At 39.4% G+C, this 17,282-nt stretch overlaps 1 protein-coding gene across 1 annotated transcript; it reads right to left on the bottom strand.

Annotated features, from left to right (window-relative positions):
• Positions 1-5,120: 5,120 nt before the first annotated feature.
• LOC108391889 (olfactory receptor 51G2-like) lies at positions 5,121-6,062 on the bottom strand. Its single transcript, XM_017651760.2, has one exon. It carries the CDS (start codon positions 6,060-6,062, stop codon positions 5,121-5,123), a length of 942 nt encoding a protein of 313 aa, XP_017507249.1.
• Between the last annotated feature and the right edge of the window lie 11,220 nt (positions 6,063-17,282).

The following is a 17,282-nucleotide window of genomic DNA, read 5'->3' as shown; positions in this document are numbered from 1 at the left end:
TGATAATGGACATGATGCATTTAGGAAGCTCTGCAATGACATATATTCTTCTGTTTGTAAAATAGGAATATCTGGAGATATCACAGAAAAAAAGCACTTTTGAGGTTTCTGTCTTTTTTCAGCTCTCTCCACAGAGTAAAGCATTTATCTGGTTACGTATAGAGAAGAATACATGCCACTTTAGACTAGAATCCTCAGATATTATAACTTAGAAAAATTACTTCTGGCCATATTTTTCTAAAAAGATATTGGATTTTTATTTTGCATTAATATATGCATCTGTATTCATTTTTCCTGAAAAGTTTTAGTAAACAGTAGCTAATTACCCTTGGGTCCTCTACTGTTTTGTTTCACTTCTTAGATATGATACTGGGTAGAAATACATGATTCCTAGAGTGACACTAAATAAAAGTAAATGATGCTAAATAAAGACTCAGTTTCTTCCTAACTCTTGAAATGTATGGTCTTCTCAAAACCAAACTGTTCTTAGTTCTATTCTTTGCCATTGAAAAACTGGTTATTTAAACATCCTTTAAAAATTCCTACAACTTTAAAATCATTTATGTATTTGTAAAGGAACTCACGGCAGAGATTACTGAGAGATCATGTCTCATTTTTCTCCTGGCCTGCAATTTGTGGCCACTTGTAAGCTGTTTACAGAATAATGACCTATGTGGTCATTATCACAATTTAGGAGAATTTGAATTCTGTTGAAGAAGGTTGCTCCCTCTAAAGGTAAATAGTCTATTTACATAGTCTCTGAAAAGAACATGCTTCCTAGATGTATACTTTTGGAGACTTCTTCCTGCTCTATATGAAGTTCTATGTGGTTGATTGTTTAAAAAAAAGAAGTAAAGGGAAAGCCAGATTGATAGGGATATCTGGGCACTTACCAGAGAGTGGGCATTTTGCAGAACACTTTTGAACGTAGCTACAGGATTTCTGCATCAAATCCCAGAAGTCATTAAAATCTCCTCCTGATATACGAAGCTTGTCTGTTTTTTCTTCCCCAGTCGCTTGCTTGAGGAGCACTGAGCTCTCTGGGGATTGCAGCCAGGCTAGATCTGCTTTGAGAGTAAAAGCATGTGCAAATGAAGTAAATCCACAAAGATGGTTAATACCAAAGAAATGAAATAAGTATCTAGATCTTGAATTAAGCACTACTTTGGTTGGAGACAGGTCCTTAATAACCAGGTATGATAGAAGCATTGTAAACACTGAGCAAAATCTATGACACTCTTGGGTATTTGCCTCAGCTATTACTCCTCTGCCCTGGGCAGTCAAAAGAGAGATACTGTGAGCTAAATCTGTGCATTCAAAGAAGTGATGCAGAAGAAACACCCTATTATACACATTTTTGGCCTAGACTTTGCTCCCAACTCCCAGATTCATCTACTCTTGGACATCACTAACTAAATAGCCCTTAAAATCAACTTGTCCAAATTCAACTCCATTTTCTCCTTTCCCACATGTGGTTCTTATTAGGATCTCATAATCATAATAAATTTTTATGCTTAACATTTCACAAGCCAAAAACCTGAGCCCTTTAATGTTTTCTGTTCCATACTTCATACATAGTAGTAGCTAACATTTATTAAAGGCTCAAATTGTTCCACTTGCTTAGATTCATTCATTATTACATGATGGTTTTGAATCCTTTAACATATTTAATAATAATTAGTATTATTATTCTCTTCATTTTGCTGATGAAGAAAATGTTTCTCAAGAAGGTCAAGTAGTCTTTCCAGGATTGTGTAGGAGTTTTATGGTAGAGGTAAGGCGGGAACTCAGATCTTCAAATTCTCAATACTAAAATGCTGCATTCAATCAGGAAGGTTGATCAGTATTTGGGTCGTCACAGACTGTATAGGTGGTTGTAATTCTGTGTTATTTTCAGCATTCCAAACCATTTACTAGTTCATTCTTAAGATACATGGTTAATCTTAGGGTTGAAAATTTGTGTGAGAAAGAAAATAATGCCAACATGGGGATATTAAGGAAATTCTTTAGGAGAAAATAAGTGTATACTCACCTCCATCAATACATAGTCTTTGTAAGGGAGCTCTTATTAAATGGACCAAAGAAAGGAAGCACAACAAAGTTTTACCATAACCTCCACCATAAAATCTTAGATTACCTTTTAATTGCTGATGGTCTTCAGTTTGCATCCACCTTGGCTATATAGTCAACAATTCTTTCCCATCCACTCTTACTTTCTCCATGAGATTTTTGCAGGTTTTCTATTGAAGAACTAGCAGGATACACCTTGGTTTGTTTTCTATGTTTAGTGCTATAATGTAGTAATGCATTCTTTGGCTCAGAGCCCAACTTTGGGGGCTGAGTTAATTTATTCCACAGTGATATAAAATAAGCAAAAATAGGGCAGGTAGTACATCTGTTCTGTTAATCTTGATTATGTCTAATCACTAGCTCAGTGGATGGCATATGGTAGCTTAGTAAATATTTTTTGAATGAATGAATGAATGCATTTTTTAAATAGTATCATAAAATATGCCCTATTTTCACTTTATTATTGTTCTCATTTTGCTATGTTTGCTATAGAAAAAAGGACACATTTTAGTAATTGTAGGATATATTCAAATGAATTCTTACATATTAAGAGTGTCTTTTTCTCATTACATAATATATTTTGAAAGCTTAATTGTAGAAGATAATGCATAAATGTTTCATTTGAATATAAAGAATATTAAAATGTAGAACATATAAATACAATAAATATAATAATTTTTAATACTTTGTCACATGAATTTCAAGTGTTTTTCCTACAAAAGAAAAAAATACTAGAGGTCAGCCAGGTTTCCTTTGGCTCCCATACCCTGAAAGATAATCAAAATATGACATATAAAATGCATGGGATACAGCTAAATAGTCCTCTACAGACAACTTTAAGTTAAGTTCTTTTATTAGGAAACAAGAATAGGTGAAAAACCTAAAGGTACAACTTCCATTTCAGGATAAGAGTAAAGACACATTAAGCCCAAAGTATAAAGGAAGGAGTAATAATGGTAAAATCAGAAATCAATGAAATACATATGTGACATAAATATAGAGAACATTAACAAAGCTGATTCTGGTTCTGTGAAAAGTTTAAGAACATCCATAAAAAACTAAGCAATAATAATCAAGAATAAAGAGATAAAATACAAAATTTATAGCAATAATGAAAATGTAATATCAGCATAGGACCTACTGACATAATAAATATTATGTCATTAGACATAATGACTACAAACAGATATAATGAATATGACAGACAACCATTGTTTTTTACAGTAGAACAGATAACTTGGATGAAATGAACAAATTCTTTGAAAAATACTAGTCTCCAGAACTTAAAGAAAAGGAAAAGCTGGATGGTCTTCTATCTGTTAACAAAATGTAATTTGCAATTTAAAAAGGAAAAGGAATCCCTTGAAGTACCTCCAGGCCAAGAACAGATTTTATTGTGGAAATTGACAAGTTTATTGTACACTTTATGCAGAAATTTAAAAGACCTAGAATAGGCAAGACAAGAAAAGCAATGGATGAACTACACCGTTAGATCTCATGATTCACTTTAAAGCAACATTTCTTTATCAGTGTGATACTGCGGCAGTGTTGGAGACGGTAATCAAGAAGACATGACTTCTGGTTGACCCACGCAACAGAGGTTCCTCAACCTCTCCCCTGTCCTTGGGACATGTTCTGCCCACCACTCCCACAGTGGGAACCGTTTTCAAAGATGTAGCCTTGAGAGAGCATTGTGTTGCTGAGACCATCTGAGTAGTATACATGGCTGAACCCAGTTAAAGCCTCAATATAAACTGTGAAGATTCTAAAACGAGAGTGTAGAGCTAGTCACCTTGTGGCCAGCCACCCAAGACAAGCCTTATATGTATGTTTCTGTTACCTCACTTATTAAGTCTACCTGTCTAGAGTGATCTGTCTCTTTCTTCCATCTCTCCTTGCCCTCCCTATACAAGGGCCACTTTCAGATTTTATCTGGAAATTTCCCCAAGTTGTGAGTCAACAAACAAGAAGAGACAAATGGCCATGACAAAATTCAGTAAAGGAGGGTCTATTCAATAAATAGAGCAATTTATATATAAATAAAAATAAACAAGTATTGAGCTTTATCATATGTTAATTTCAGTTGGATCATAGACCTAAGTATTAAATGTAAAAGAAAAAGAATGTAAAAGAAAGTTTATAACATGTTCATGACCTTGGGATAACCAAGGACATCAAAATATTAACTCTGAAGTAATAATTAATCATTTATAGTTAAATAAAGTTAAGAATTTCTACTCATTGAAAGACACTTTTAACAATGAAAAGACAAACCACCCATTGGAAATAAATATTCTCTTTACACATATCTGACAAAAGATATATAAAGAAACTCCTACAAATTAATACATAAAGCAATATAAAAAGTGGGCTTGAACTACTTAGAACAGAAAGGCCTATGTAAGTTTCTGGACACAAAAACATCATGGTTTCTGGATTATTTGTGAACTTCCTTAATCAGCTCAATTGTTTTGCCCAAAGTTGTCTTCCTTTTGTACTTCCGAAAGTATGCAGAACTTCATTCATTTATCATTTTCTCTTGGTTAGAAGTACTTCCTGCTGGAAATACTTTTTCTTCCCTGAACAGAAAATCAAAAAATGCATCAAAAATATTTTCATACTAAGGTCAATTTGTGGGAAATATTGCTTATCTAGACTACAGAGTCTATATTAAATCTAGGATATCTTGAATCTAAATCTTCTTCCGAAATTGAGGATATGCACAAGGTACAACAATAACTTTACTAGATTGTGGACTTGATGACTCTTTTAGCTGCAAAAGCATTTACTGCCTATTGTTTAGTCACAGTTTTGCTAAGAATGGCCTAACCCAAGTTTGGTGACCATCTCCTCTATTATGTCCACATGAATACAAATTAAAATTTTATTCTTTATGCTGAAAAGAGACAGTTTGTGATTATTGATGTTTACATCTAATGTCTTAAAGACAAAATATTAATAATAATATTTAAATTCAAAACTTTACATAAAAATGAAATAATTTCATAAATATAAAGGTGGAGAAAAAAGTTGTGCTTTAGGGTCTCCACTTAAATTTTCTGTTGCCTGAATTTTTTGAGGATTCTGTCTCGGATCTGCCTAGTCTTGACACTGTAGACAATGGGGTTCATGAGGGGTGGAACGAGCAAGTAGACATTGGCCATGAGTACATGGACGATTGGGGAAGCATTTTGCCCATAGCGACGGATCATAGATAGCCCGATCATTGGTGTGTAGAAGGTGAGTACAGCACAGACATGGGAGATGCAGGTACTGAGGGCTTTCACCCTCTCTGTGTTGGAGGCTATACTCAACACTGTGCCAAGAATGAGGATATAGGAGAGGAGGAGGAGCACTGAATCAAGTCCCATGGAGCAGACGACCACCATGAGGCCATAGACGCTGCTGATCCAACGGCTGGATACGGTTGTCCTTATGAGGTCCTGGTGCAGGCAGAAGGGGTAGGAGAGAATGTTGACAGGATGATACTGAAGCCTCTTTAGGAGGAAAGAAGCTGGAAAGACCAGAACCAAGGCCCTTCCAGCAATTGCAAACGCAATCCCGATGATTACGCCATTGGTTAGAATGGCTGCATAGCGCAGGGGTTCTCGGATTGCTACAAGACGGTCAAAGGCCATGGCCAACAGCACAGCTGATTCAATAATTGAGAAAACATGAATGAAATACATCTGGACCAGACAAGCATTAAAGGAAATCTCCTGAGCATGGAACCAGAAGACACTGAACATGGTAGGCAAGGTTGTAGTGGATAGGCCCAGGTCGGTAAGTGCCAGCATTGATAGAAAGTAGTACATTGGTTGGTGGAGGGAAGGCTCAGTTCTGATGATAAATAGGATGGTAATGTTCCCTGCAACTGAGGTGGCATAAACCAAGAAAATGGGGAGGGAAATCAAGCCATATCTGCTTTCCAGGCCTGAGAGTCCTGTCAGAAGGAAGCGAGGGTACAGGGCAGAGCTATTAAAGACAGACATTATGCTGATGGAGGCACCTCAGTCTAGATGGGGAGACAAGAACATGGAATGGTTAGGGTAAAAGTCAAGTTGCAAAAAAGAAGCAATGCTCTGATGCATGCTGCTCTGTGTTTACTGTGTTCAATTACTACTCTGCTCATTATATAGAATTAACACCTTTATTAGTTTACCAATTAATTTATTCTTTATGACATATTTATTGAGAACACATAATATAAAAATAAATCTGAGAGTGTTAAAATACAGAGAAATATATATGATATGCCTTCAGATACTTACAACAGTGAATCAAGAGAGCTTAAGTGTTAGTTTAATACCAGGTCCTAAACAACACAGAAAGAAGAAATTAACCTAATCCAGGGAGGTCAGGAAAGATTTATTGTAGGTGATTCTTGAATTAGGCCTTGAATGACAACTATGAGTTAGATGAGAACAAAGGGCAGTGTTGGGCATTCTGTGGTAACACCCAGGTAAATACAGAAAGGTATTAGTATTACAAGTGTATGTAAATATAACTGAGCAAAGCTATAGGGTAGAGTGGCTCTTCAGATTGTTATTGGAACTAAGACTGAACAGAAATGAACCAGAATTTCTGAAGGAACATGCACATAAATATAAAGATCTTAGACTTAATCTTAGAAGACATGCATGATCATTATTCTAATAAAAAGCAAACAATTTGACTAGATTTATATCATATTGCTTCTCACACTGGAGCAATATTAAGAATGGTCTAAAGGTTGCCATTAGTACTCAGGGAAATAATGTAGGAAGCTATTGTGGTAATAAAAAAAATTGGATGAAAGTGAAATTCAGTGGGGATGATAAGGGATAAGTAGATACAGAAGTTATGTAGGGAGAAAAAATAACAAAATACTGGTCAGTTATCATATGCTAAGGATGAGAAAAAGAATAAAACCCAGTACAAGTTCAGTTATTTTGTAGATTTTGGTGAAATTAACTGAAACAAAGAAACAAAAATTCAGGAAAGAATTCTTAAGAGACAGAGTTTATCAGGGACTGGAGAAGATGAAACATTATAGTAGGAACTCTAGGGACTTCAATTTTGTAGTGATATGAGGTCACCCAACTCGAGTTATCCTGGGCACCAAACATCCATAACATTTTTTCACTTATCTTACTTGATGTCTTAAGTTTTTCTGAAATTCATATGGCCCCCAACCTATCCTGCTAATGCGATTACACTTAATAGTTTCCTCTGACAGACTTAATATAATTCCTAACCCCCTACTGTTTCCACTCTGATACCCTTTTCTTTCCTTTTTAGAAGCAGATAATGAGAGGACTGCTCTCCATATTCTCATCCTGTGACTTATATACATGCATATAATTATATAGCATATCAGGCCATACTGGTCTTCACACACCACCCTCACTTTCCTAGCTTTTAAATTGCTCACTTTATTCTGGTCCCTTTTCAAATCACTGAACAAAAACTGTTATCACTTTGGCAATTGCACATAATTATTTTCTTATTCCTTGATGCCCTCCCTCAAATCTTGCAATATCTTCAGAGACTCCATCCTGCCCAGGCATACCAGGTCTTACCTCTTAGATCACTTATTCCTACTTCTTGGTAGAAAAGTGTCTGACTTAGGATATTCACAATCCATCTTCCATAAATGGGTCTATAGGATGTAGACATAAGCATCCTGCTCTCAGTGGTTACTCCTCTGGAGTCAGACAGTCTGACGACAACTGTCATTCACTCCCTCTGTTACTTTGGGTAGATTACCAAACTTCTTTGAGGGTAAAAAACTGGAAACTATGTTATCTTATGTAACATTTATGAAACTCAAGAAAATGTATCTAAAGCAGTTGGCACAGATTTGAGACCTAGGAATATTTTGGGTTTAAGTGGAGCAAAATGTTAATGGAGATGGTGAGGCAGCTGTTATGTGACACATTATCAGCCATAAACAACAGTGATCCAAAGGTGGCGTGACCTGGAGTACCCAAGTACACTTGTCAGAATTATTTTGCCTAATTCGTTTGTTGGCTCAAAATATTGCTAGGTGTTTATGATATCCCTGAAAGTGAGATAGAGGAGGTGTCAAATCATCAATGATGTCAAAATCATCATCACCATTTGTAACATTAATTTTAATTTAATAACAGATAGCAGTGTTTTCAGGGACCAGGGATTTTGGTACATGAACTGCCGTCATATGCACTATCTACTCCTGGAGGTGAATTTGCAATGACATCCCATCCCAGAGCTGTTCTGAGCAGCCTTTTAGGATGATGGTCTGGGTCCTCAGGGGGAATGGCAATCTGTACGTCTGACCTGTTCCAAAACTGATTTTACATAAGCAATGGTCAGACCTGCCTCCCTGACCTTCCCCCTACTTCTCTGAATTCTTCAAATATACTAGGTATTTATCTCTTACCCATACTTCTTACCTTAAGAGCCTTCCCTCAGGCGTATTTGAGCCCTGAGGTGTGGGCAGCCGTTCACCCTGCTCCAGGTGGGCTGGATCTCCAGTCCGCCAAGCCTGGGGACTTATTGTAGGTGAAGGAAGCCACTGAATGTGGGCATAAGAGAATTAAAAACACAGTGGAGCCTAAGGAAGATAGTTCTTCAAGGAAGTCTAGAAGTCTTGAGTGAGGCATCCGTTTCTCCTTCAGCAACTCCAGAGCTAAGATACTATATTTGTGCATTCATCATCCTTGACTCTCTTCAGCTAGGTGTTTATTAGCACTACACTTCGGTGCTTTAACTAAACTGTGTGTTCCCCTCTTGGCTAGTTCATTCCCACAAGACCAATGTTTTTCCTAATTCAACCTCTAGGGAGGAGAAATAATGCCATTGCCATTGGAGATTTTTCTCCTGATCAAGGAAAAGAGATGATGATGCCAAATTCCCAAACTGGGTGTCCAGATTGGCAGCAACTGAGAGGTGTCCCTGGATCACATGATGGAGAAAAACAGTGGGCTTTGTTAGTCAGAATAATGTATAAGAATAATTCTGTGCTCTGAATAACCAGGGACAGCAGTTACTAGCTGTTGAATGCTGTGAAAATTACAGTAGTTCCTCCCTATCCATGGTTTTACTTTCCATGATTTCAGTTACTTGTGGTCACATAAAAAAGATGAAATGGACCAATTCCTTGAAAAAAAATTGTCAAAACTCACATAAGAAGATACAGATGATCTTAATAGTCTTTTATGTTTTAAAGAAAAAGAGTCAATAATTAATAACCTTCAAAAACACAAATCATCAGGCCCAGAATCCAACTACTAAACATTTAAGGAAGAAATTATTCCAGTTCTCTACAATCTCTTTTGAAGGACAGAAGCAGAAAGAATACTTCCTAACTCATATTATGAGGCCAGCATTGCATTACTATTTAACAAAACATGGGACAAAACATTATCAGACAAAAGCATTACAAGAAAAATATAAACCAATATTTTTCATGAACACAGGTGCAAAAATCCTCAGCAAAATATTGAAACCAACAATGGTTTGAATCCAATGATGTATAAAAAGAATTGTGCACCATAACCAAGTGAGATTATGTAACTATGCAAGGCTGTTTCAACATTTGGAAAGCATTAATATAATCTATCATATCTATCATATCAACCTATCATATCATATCAAGGAAGAATTTTCATATGATCACATCAACAGATGTAGAAAGATCATTTGACAAAATCCAACACCTATTCATCATAAAATCTCTCAGTAAACTAGGAAGAGAGTAGAGCATTCTCAACTTGACAAATATTTACAACAAACCTGACATCATTCTGAATGGTTAAATTAAAAACTTTCGCATTGAGATTAAGAACAAGGCAAAACTGGTCCCTTTTTCCACTCTCTCAACATCATACTGGAAGTCCTAGTCAGCGTATGACATCAAAAGAAAATAAAGATATGTAGATTGAGAAGAAAGAAATAAAACTGTATTTACTCATATATGACATGATCATATGTGTAAAAAATGTGCAAGAATACATAGAAGAACTCCTGGAACTAATAAATAATTTTAGCAAGTTTTCAGAACATAAGATCAATATACAAATGTCAATTGCTCTCCTATTACCAATGACAAACAAGGGGAATTTAAAATTAAAAATAAAAGACTTTATATTAACACTCTCCACCCCAAAATGAAACACTTATGTATAAACCTTACAAAATATGTACAAGATCTCTACATGGAAAACTATGAAACTCTGATGAAAGAAATCAAGAAAGAATTAAACATGTGGTGACATATTCTCTGTTCATTAATAGGAAGAATCAATATTGTCAAGATGTCAGTTGTTCCCACCTTACTGTTTGGACTCAGTACAGTCCAATCAAAACAACAGTGAATTATTTTGTGAATACTGACAAACTGGTTCTACAATATATGTACAGGCAAAGCACTCAGGATAGCGAAAAAAAATACTGAAGGGGAAAAAACAAAGTTGGAGGAAAGATAATTCCAGATTTCAAGACTTACTATAAGGCTACAACAATCAATGGAGAAATAAAGATTCCAGAATAGACCCATATGAATATATATGGCTGATCTTTGACAAGAAAGCCAGAGAAATACAATTGAGCAAAGATAGTCTTTTCAATAAATAGTGCTGGAACTAGACATTCACATGAAAATGAAAAAATTAAAGAATCCAGGAAAAAGTTATTACACCTTTTACAGACAGATTTCAAAGTGGATTATAGACTTAAATGTAAGATTCAAAACTATAAAACTCCTGGATGATAATGTAAGAGAGAAACTATATGGCAGTGACTTTTTACACATAGCATCAAAGTCAAGAAAGAAACAACTGATATGCTGGACTTTATTAAAATTAAAAGTTTCTGCTCTGTGAAAGATAATGTCAAGAGAATGAAAAGACAAGCCACAGACTGGGAGAAAATATTGCAAAGACATATCTGGTAAAGAACTGTTATAAAAAATACATAAAAAATCTCTTAAAACTCAGCAAAAATAAAACAAAAAACCTAATGAAAAAAATGGGCCTAATATCTTAACAGATATCTCATCAAATAAGATAAACACATAGCAAATAAGTCTATGGAAATATGCTCCACATCATATGTCATCATCAGGGAAATTCAAATTTAAGTAACAGTAGGATACCATTCCACTACACATCTCTTAGTGTGGCTGAAATCTGGAATGCTGACAAAATCAAAAGCTGCTGAGGATGTGGAATAATAAAAACTCAGATTCATTGTGGGGAGATGCAAAATGGCATAGCCACTTTGGAAGGTATTTGGGCTGTTTCTCACAAACCTAAATATACTCTTACCATATGATCCAGCAATCATGCTCCTTGCTGTTCATCCAAAGGAGCTCAATATTATGACCACCCAGATGTTTATAGCAACTTTATTCATAATAGCCGAAACTCTGAAGAAACCTAGATGCTCTTCAGTAGGTAAATGGACAAATAGTTTGTGGTTTATCCAGAAAATGGAATATATTATTTAGCATTAAAAATAATTAATTACATTGAAAATTAATAGAAAAATTAAAATTATATTAAAATTAATAACTAATAATTCAAGTAAATTAATAATATAGAAAAAGAAAACATAGTATCTCTGCTTTTGGTGACATTTTTCCACATCTCTGAGTCCAGAGATTTTTCTGGTTCAATATCTCCATAGAAAAAACCTCACCTGTTCTACCAGAGGTGATTAGGTATTCCTAAATTCATGAGTTAAAAACCTAAGGCTATATCAACCCGAGTAACAGAGGCCTGGGAATAAAGTTAAGGGCTGGTTATTTAAAAATTATCATTTAAATTATGTAATTGACCTAATGCCATTTTAAAATTTTGATGCAAATAAGTTTAGTAAGTGGCAAGAATTTGGTTCAGTGTGCATATGAAATTTCCTGTTCTCAACCTAGCAAATGAGAGCCTCTAAGAGCTTTTTATATCTGTCCCTTAACACTCAAGGCTTAGTGGATAGGTATCCAAGTAGATGCGTTATTTCCATTCTCCCAGGCTTATGCATGGAATTTGGCCTTCTACTTAAGACTTAGGGTCAAAAATCATGGCTATATCCCTTTGCATTCTTACCTTGTTTCATCTGACTGCAAAAGGATGTCTTAGGGAATTTTATTGCATCCTTTGTCTATGTCATGGGTTTTCTGAGAACTTCTCATTCCAAGGCTGTCTGAGAAGCAGACTTTGAAGTAAAATTTAGTGTGCAGTATGTTTCACAGGAATAGTCTTTACAATAAGCATCTTACAAAGAAAAGGGATAGAAGTAGGATTGCCAGAGGAGAATTTGAGCTGTGAATCAGGCCTGATGACAGTGCTGGCCAACACCACAAAAGGTTCTGGAGCTAAAGTTGTCTCACCCTGAATTGTTTTGCATTGGGCTGAAAGGACCTGGCCTTCATGCCTTTTCATCTCAGTGGTTGAATGGGTCATGAGCTTGAGCAATGCACATTTCTGTAGCTAAGGCAATCTTTGAGGGGGCTGAAAGTCAAAGGCTTTCTACTGACAGTACTTCCTGCAGTAGAGGCTTCAAGTCCTTTACTGAATTGGGATCTGGGCAGTGTATGTGCATATGCATCAGAACTCATTTCAGAATCCTTTCTCTCCTGGAATAATGTGAGATCCTTTAGGTCTTAAGTTTTTCCTGGAGATTGGAGAATGTTACTAACACACACCCTTTCTATGCTTTGTTTTTCTTCATGCTTCCTCCTTTTCCTAAAATACCTTGCCCACTTGTGTTTTGGTTAAGTACTTATGTCTTTGGAAAATATTTTTTAAAACCCCGGTATGTGGTGGTTGCTAATTTCTGCTGTGTAAATACTCATTCCGACTAATTGCAACCTACCATTATGACATTACAGATCATGGGGTATGTACAACTGGCTTTCATAAACCAATACAAGCCTGATTCAGCACACCACTTCCTTTCACACTTAGTCCAGTTGCTAAGAATGAATTTGTCTTGATAGAGAAAGATTTACAAGGACAGCAATCTAGCCCGGGTGGCTCCCCTCTGTCTTGCTCCCCTCCTCAACACACACACACACAAAAACACTCCCTTGGTTTCTTGCTCTGCTGAGCACTGGTTCTCAAGGTTCACTCCCTAAGCTCCCTCCCCCTTGCCTGCTCGCTTGCTGTGCATGAAGAAATGTTACAGATTAGGAAGCAGAAAGGTATATATTGCTCCCTTTGCCTTTGTTCAGGGCTCAGACTTTTGGGAGATTACTCCCCTCTCAGCCCGCTGGTGTGAAATAAAACCTCAACACTCCAAGACCTCCAAGTGCCAATTGGTTTTTTTTTCAGTATTTTTCATAGCATTTGGTTCCCTGACTGGGAAACCCAACCATGCTGGCCCTTTGTTGCCACCAGTTTGGGGCAATGTCATCTGTGATGGAACAGGCGATCGCAATGGAGAAGGCATGCCCTGCCTGATCCCTCAGCAGTCTCCTGCCAGGTCACCCTGGGCCAGCCCCACTCAGGTGTTCCCGCCAGACTCAAGGAGGCTTGGCAGGTGAGGACCTGGTTCTGACATCAAATCCAGTAAGGCCCCAGGGCACCTGACCCAGCCAGTCCCACCCCTTGGGGTAGACGGGAGCCTGATCACCTCCTGGAGACTTCTTAGAAGTCTCACAGGTAGACATTCCCAGGGGGAAAATGTTTAAACTCTGGTGTATCTGTGTGTGTGTGTGTGTGTGTGTGTGTGTGTGTGTGTGCAGGGCAGCTGAAGTCATTCAGTCAACACTGAATCTGTGATTCCATGGCCTGCGCTATGGAATCTGCATGGGCCCTTGTCAGCTTTCGCAGTCAGCTGTCACGGATTATTGGTGATTCAGCTTTGGCTGACCTGGCCTGGGACTTATACGGGTGCATCTTAGTCAAGGCTGGCCCAAGTCTCTGCAAGGAGTGCAAACAGACGGGCATCTGACTGGTCTCCTCTCTAGAGGACGCACCCCTCCCTTGTCTGTTGTCATGGCACTGTCCACGGACACATCATGGGATCAGGGCATAGTAATCTCACAGTCCTTGACACTATGATCAAGAATTTCAGGAAGGGATTTTCAGAAAAGTACAGAGAAAAATTAACTCCTGGCAGGTTGAAAACCTTGTGTGCATCTGTATTTCCCACCTTTAGTGTAGGGTATGGGCTGAAATTGCTGTCCCTGAGGAGCACCCCAAGAGGGACTTCACCACCCCTGAGGGACAGCACCACATTCACCAATATCAGGATGCCCTCCTCCAGGGAATCAAAGCTGGGTCCAAAAAGCCTATGAACATGACTAAAGTTTCTTCAGTCACTCAACAGCCAGGAGAGCCTCCTGGGGACTATTATGAAAGACTGTGTGAAACTTACTGCATTTACACCCCTTTCGACCCTGAGTCCCAGGGAGCCAGCAGATGGTAAACACCTCATTCATAGCCCTAGCTGCCCCAGACATCAGATGAAAGCCCCAAAAACTTGAGGGCTTCGCTGGGATGAATATCACTCAGCTGATTGAAATTGCCAACAAACTATATCTAAACAGAGAAGTTCAGGCCAACAGAGAGGCTGAAAGAAAAAGGCCAGTCTCCTGGTACTGCTCTGAAAGAGGGAGATGGGCAGAAGGCAGAGAGAAGCCAGCCACCAAGAGGGGGGAAGCCAAGGACACCCCTAGCCAAGGACCAGTGGGCTTACTGTAAAGAAAAAGGGCGTTGGAAGAATGAAAGCCCCAACTGAGGCAAAGCTCTGAGGCCCAGTCGCTGCTGGGAGGAGCCTCACAGGAAAGGCTCATTAGCCTGGCAGAAACAGACTCAGATTGACAAGGACTGGGCTCTCTCGCACTCAGCCCCCATGAGCCCACAGTCAAAATGAAAGTGGGGGCCAAAACATGAATTTTATGGTTGACACAGGGGCAGAACACTCTGTGGTCACTCTCCCTGTAGCCCCCTTCAGTGAAAAAGACTGCAACTATTCTTGGAGCCACAAAGACAGCGGCAGTACCCCTCTCACAAGAGGTGAGAGCAGGCATCCAGGAACACCTGATCAGACTCAGAGAGGCAGCCATTCTAATAGAGGGTGAGTCACCCTGGAACACCCTGCTTCTACCAGTCAAAAGGCCAGGAGGAGGACACCGGCCTGTTCAAGACCTGTAAGCCATTAACAGAGTGACTGTTCCTTTACACCTGGTGGTCCCAAACCCGTGCACCCTCCTCAGCCAGATCCCAGAGTCTGCCAAATAGTTCACTTGTCCAGACTTAAAGATGCCTTTTTCTGCTTCTGGCTGGCCCCCCCAAAGCCAGCTCTTATTTGCCTTTGAATGGACTGAACTGGATACAGGGTGGCAGATGCAGTCAACATGGATGCGGCTCCCACAAGAGTTCAAGAACTCACCCCACTCTCTTTGGAGAGGCATTGGCTGCAGACCTTGCCAGCTTTCTGAGAGATGCCACATGCTGTGCCCTCCTGCGGTAGGTAGATGACCTCCTCTTTGCCACTGACACCCAGGAAAATTGTACAAAAGGCACAAAGGCCCTCCTGCAACTCCTGTCAGACTCAGGATACCGAGCTTCATAAAAAAGGCACAAATCTGCCAACAGCAAGTCCGGTACTTAGGCTTCCTCCTCACCCAAGAAGAAAGGGCACTAAGGCCAGAGAAAAAAAGGTCATTAACTCCTTGCCCCAGCCCAGGATGAGGGGGGCATGAGAGAATTCCTAGGGGCTGTGGGTTCTGCAAAAATCTGGATTCCTAGATTCTCGGCAATGGCAAGGCCCCTCTGAAACCTCCTGGGGGTGGGGGTGGGAAGGCCAGACTGAAAGCCCCCTGTCTAGACAAAAGAGGCAAGAGCCACCTTCCTGGAAATAAAAGCTGCTTCAGAACAGGCACCAGCCCTAGGCCTGCCAGATATAAAAAGGCCCTTCAATCTCTTTGTTCATAAAAAAATAGCAATTCTGCATTGCAAAGAACATCAAAAGGAAAACAACCCTATAGCACAGGGGAATCGAACTATAGATGAAGCTGCCAAAGCAGCAGCCATTAAAGAGTCAGGGAGAGCTCCTTCCCTCACTATGGCCCTCACACCCCCAGTAGAGGCCCCCCTTCCCAAGTACACTGAAAAGGAGAAAGACTGGGCCATAACTGAAGGAGCCACCTTAACTGAAAATGGATGGTGGATGCTGCCAGACAGATGATCTTTGCTCCAACTGGAACCAGGAGTCAACTAGTCAGCAAGTACCACGAGCTCTCCCACCTAGGAAAAACTGCACTGGAGGCCCTCCTCAAAAGCAATACTACATCAGCCAGTTGCCAGCACTATGCTGAGCAGTGAGTAGACAGTGTGTAACTTGTGCATGAATAATGCTTGATCTATGCCACAACTCCCACTTGGTGTCCAAAGAGCAGGAGTTGCCCCCTTTGAAGACCTTGAGATAGACTTCACAGATGTTCAGCCAAGCAGGGGACTCAGATACCTCCTAATAATAGTGTGTACATACTCTGTTCCCAACCAAAACAGAATGAAGCCAGGAGGTAGCCATGTCCTCCTGAGAGAAATTGTGCCCTGGTTTAGCCTACCATCCACAATCCACAGTGACAATGGGCCTGCCTTTGTAGCAGATGTAGTGCAAATGTTAACTAAATCCCTCAACATTACCTGGAAACTTCACACTGCATACAGGCCACAGAGTTCAGGGAAAGTAGAGTGAATGAAGCACACCCTCAAAGGAACCCTAGCTAAATTTTGGCAAGAAACTGGCCTCCCATGGCCAGATTTACTGCCCCTGGTTCTCCTGCGTGCTTGCTGCACACGTGGAACTCAAGGTTTTTCCCCTTTTGAATTAGCGTATAGACGTCCTCCCCATGTCTAGGAAGCGTCCCAGGGAACCTACACTAAATAAATAAAGGATCAAGAAAGCAGCTCCAAGCCTTGGGAGCCACCCTAAATAAACTACAACAATACACCATAGAAAGAGCCCCGATCTCTCTAGGAACCCCAGTACATTCCTTCCAGGCTGGGGACTCAGTCTGGGTTAAAGACTGGAAAAAGGACTCCCTCAAACCTCAATGGACTGGCCCCACATTGTTGTTCTAACTACTACTGCTGCCCTCAAGGTTGCAGGCATCACTCCATGTGTCCATCATTCCAGAGTGAAAAGGGCCCATCATCCTGACATGGAAGCCCATCAGTGGAGGGCCCAGCCAGACCTCCAGATCCTCTCCACCTCTGCATCCCATCCGATGATTGCCC

This window comes from Manis javanica, chromosome 11, assembly GCF_040802235.1.
Source record: "Manis javanica isolate MJ-LG chromosome 11, MJ_LKY, whole genome shotgun sequence".
NCBI lineage: Eukaryota > Metazoa > Chordata > Mammalia > Pholidota > Manidae > Manis > Manis javanica.
The sequence above is the reverse complement of the archived record's forward strand: the minus strand, read 5'-3'. Positions and strand labels throughout refer to the sequence as shown.